The following is a 2,175-nucleotide window of genomic DNA, read 5'->3' on the forward strand; positions in this document are numbered from 1 at the left end:
CTCTTGCTAAGTATGTCAACAAGTACAAATGGCATAGATTCCTAAATTCCTTGAAAATAAGAATGCCAATCTGAAAACTACCTCAAGAAATTCGAATTCAGCTTATTTCTCACGATTAGATTTAAATCTAGGAGAACAAGTTTCCTTGCCACACATAGAGACGACATTGTCGAAATCCCTCAACTCCCCTCCCCTCCCTTCATTCACTCACACGCTAACTATAAAAGACGGCGTCCTGCCAGATCTCCCATGCATTCCTGCAGCTTCCTCTACATCGCCAACATGAAGTTTGTGAGAGTCCTCTGTATTATTCGTTTATTACTTTTAGTCCAATAACATATTATTCCAGAAGCTGTGATGAAGTTCATTGATCAGGTTTCTGAAATGTGCATCTCAACACACCTTCCAAAGGGACCAATAATTGTGGAAGACCAAAACTAGCTTCTAAATCATTAACATTTCTTATATTTGATCTCCTTTATTCAGGGGTTGCTAGTTTATTCAGGGTATATCTAGAGATCTTGACATAGTGCTAGGCAGTTTTATTCAGCTTAGATCTGAACTTTTGGATCAAAAGTGGTTAAAAGATGTATGAAATTAATATCGATGAACTTCTTTGTGTGCCTTTTTGGCACACACACTGATTTTACTCTAACAAATGCCAGACAAATATGTTCGTATATTGGTCGTATATTGTTCGTATATTGGACACACATTGATATGCACACATACCGGTATATATGTATTGGTGACATCCTAATACATATAAGTTTACCCTATACATACTTCAATTTTTTTTTTAAATTGTGTTTGTGTCATTATGATTAAGGATCCTCACTTACAAATTCGATTTCAGATAATATTTATTTAAAACATATTCTTGACTGCCATTCGTACAGATGATCCTGATCGCACTCGTGTCCATCGCTTCAGCCGACTTTGATTCCAGCGAGGAGCAGGTCCACATCCCCATTATCGCTGAGACCCGTCAGGAACCCGTCGCCGGTGCATCTGCCAGCGACTTCGAGGCCGGTAATGGAATCAGATTCATTCAGAAGGCCGCCGCAGGTGGTGCTGGGCAGAGCAATGCTGAGGGAGTCTTCAGGTAAAATTCTAGAATCTCTACTTCTAATTAACCCTAAATGATAATGAATAGCCACAGAAGTCCCTTTGCACTCTTACTATTGCTATTTTTTGCGCCTTCTCTTATAGCTACCCTGACGAATTTGGCAACGTGATCGAGGTCCGCTATGTAGCCAACGAGTTCGGCTTCCAACCCCAGGGTGTCCATCTTCCCGTGGCTCCTCCAGCTCCTGCTCATGTGGCCGAACTCCTGCGCATCGCAGAGGAACAACGTGCTGCAGGAATCACCTTCGAATAAACTCGATGATACTTTTGTAATCAAGTTATTTATTTTTGTAATAATTGAAATTTCAATAAAGAAGACATTTCGTCATTCTTCATGAAAAATTATGTCTCTGTCTTTCCTATGCACTTATTAAGAGAGAACTCCATATGAGTATTAGTACTATGTAGACTATTAAATTGATAATATTTATGCTGAAGATTAACGTTAGTGTAAAATGTATAACTTACGGTAATCATCATATGATTCATTTGCACTATCTATTCAATTATCATGGATATTTACCCATAAGAATTTTTTACAAGTCTACCACATTGGTGAATTAATCTTTGTTATTGTCCCGTGACTAAAATGAATTTGGTCCGACACTAAACGGATTCAGGTGACTGCCACAAATAAGAAGTTTTAAACGTATAATATAAAGATATATTTTACAATAGAAAAATTATGGGGAGATATTTCATAATGAAAGCAAATATTTCTGGAAAAGATTTTAGGCTTTTAACCTGGAACCGAAGCTTAAAAATATAACAAAATTATTATTACCTCATTGACTCAACAAATGTGGTTTAGCTGAGCATAACTTTAATCTAGATATTGAATCTACACTGTCTTTTCATTTTATTCATGATCAAATTCATTGTCAACATATGTCGTTTTTTTTTTTTGAGTCTCTGGTGCGGAACGATTCATGACTATGAGATGAAGGAGTTACCAGAGGGTAAACTAAGAAGAATCAGTGATGATACAAATAGTTTTGTACAATTTACCAGGAGAGAATGTCTAATTGTTACGTCATTTACAATATA

General features: G+C 36.8%; 1 protein-coding gene across 1 annotated transcript; it reads left to right on the forward strand.

Moving 5' to 3' along the window:
- Positions 1–249: 249 nt before the first annotated feature.
- On the forward strand, positions 250–1,381 carry LOC143033617 (cuticle protein AMP2-like). The gene is made up of 3 exons (XM_076199107.1): positions 250–291; positions 900–1,105; positions 1,213–1,381. Exons 1-3 carry the CDS (start codon positions 250–252, stop codon positions 1,379–1,381), a joined length of 417 nt encoding a protein of 138 aa, XP_076055222.1.
- The last annotated feature ends 794 nt before the right edge of the window (positions 1,382–2,175 follow it).

The sequence above is a fragment of the Oratosquilla oratoria genome, chromosome 16, assembly GCF_046742065.1.
Source record: "Oratosquilla oratoria isolate Oo_2021 chromosome 16, ASM4674206v1, whole genome shotgun sequence".
NCBI lineage: Eukaryota > Metazoa > Arthropoda > Malacostraca > Stomatopoda > Squillidae > Oratosquilla > Oratosquilla oratoria.

Bases quoted from the DNA above. Each gene is read 5' to 3' on its own strand.
- LOC143033617 (XM_076199107.1), top strand. From the start codon at position 250: ATGCATTCCTGCAGCTTCCTCTACATCGCCAACATGAAGTTT. The intron at 292-899 runs GTGAGAGTCCTC...CCATTCGTACAG, and splicing joins ACATCGCCAACATGAAGTTT to ATGATCCTGATCGCACTCGT. The intron at 1,106-1,212 runs GTAAAATTCTAG...CTTCTCTTATAG, and splicing joins AATGCTGAGGGAGTCTTCAG to CTACCCTGACGAATTTGGCA.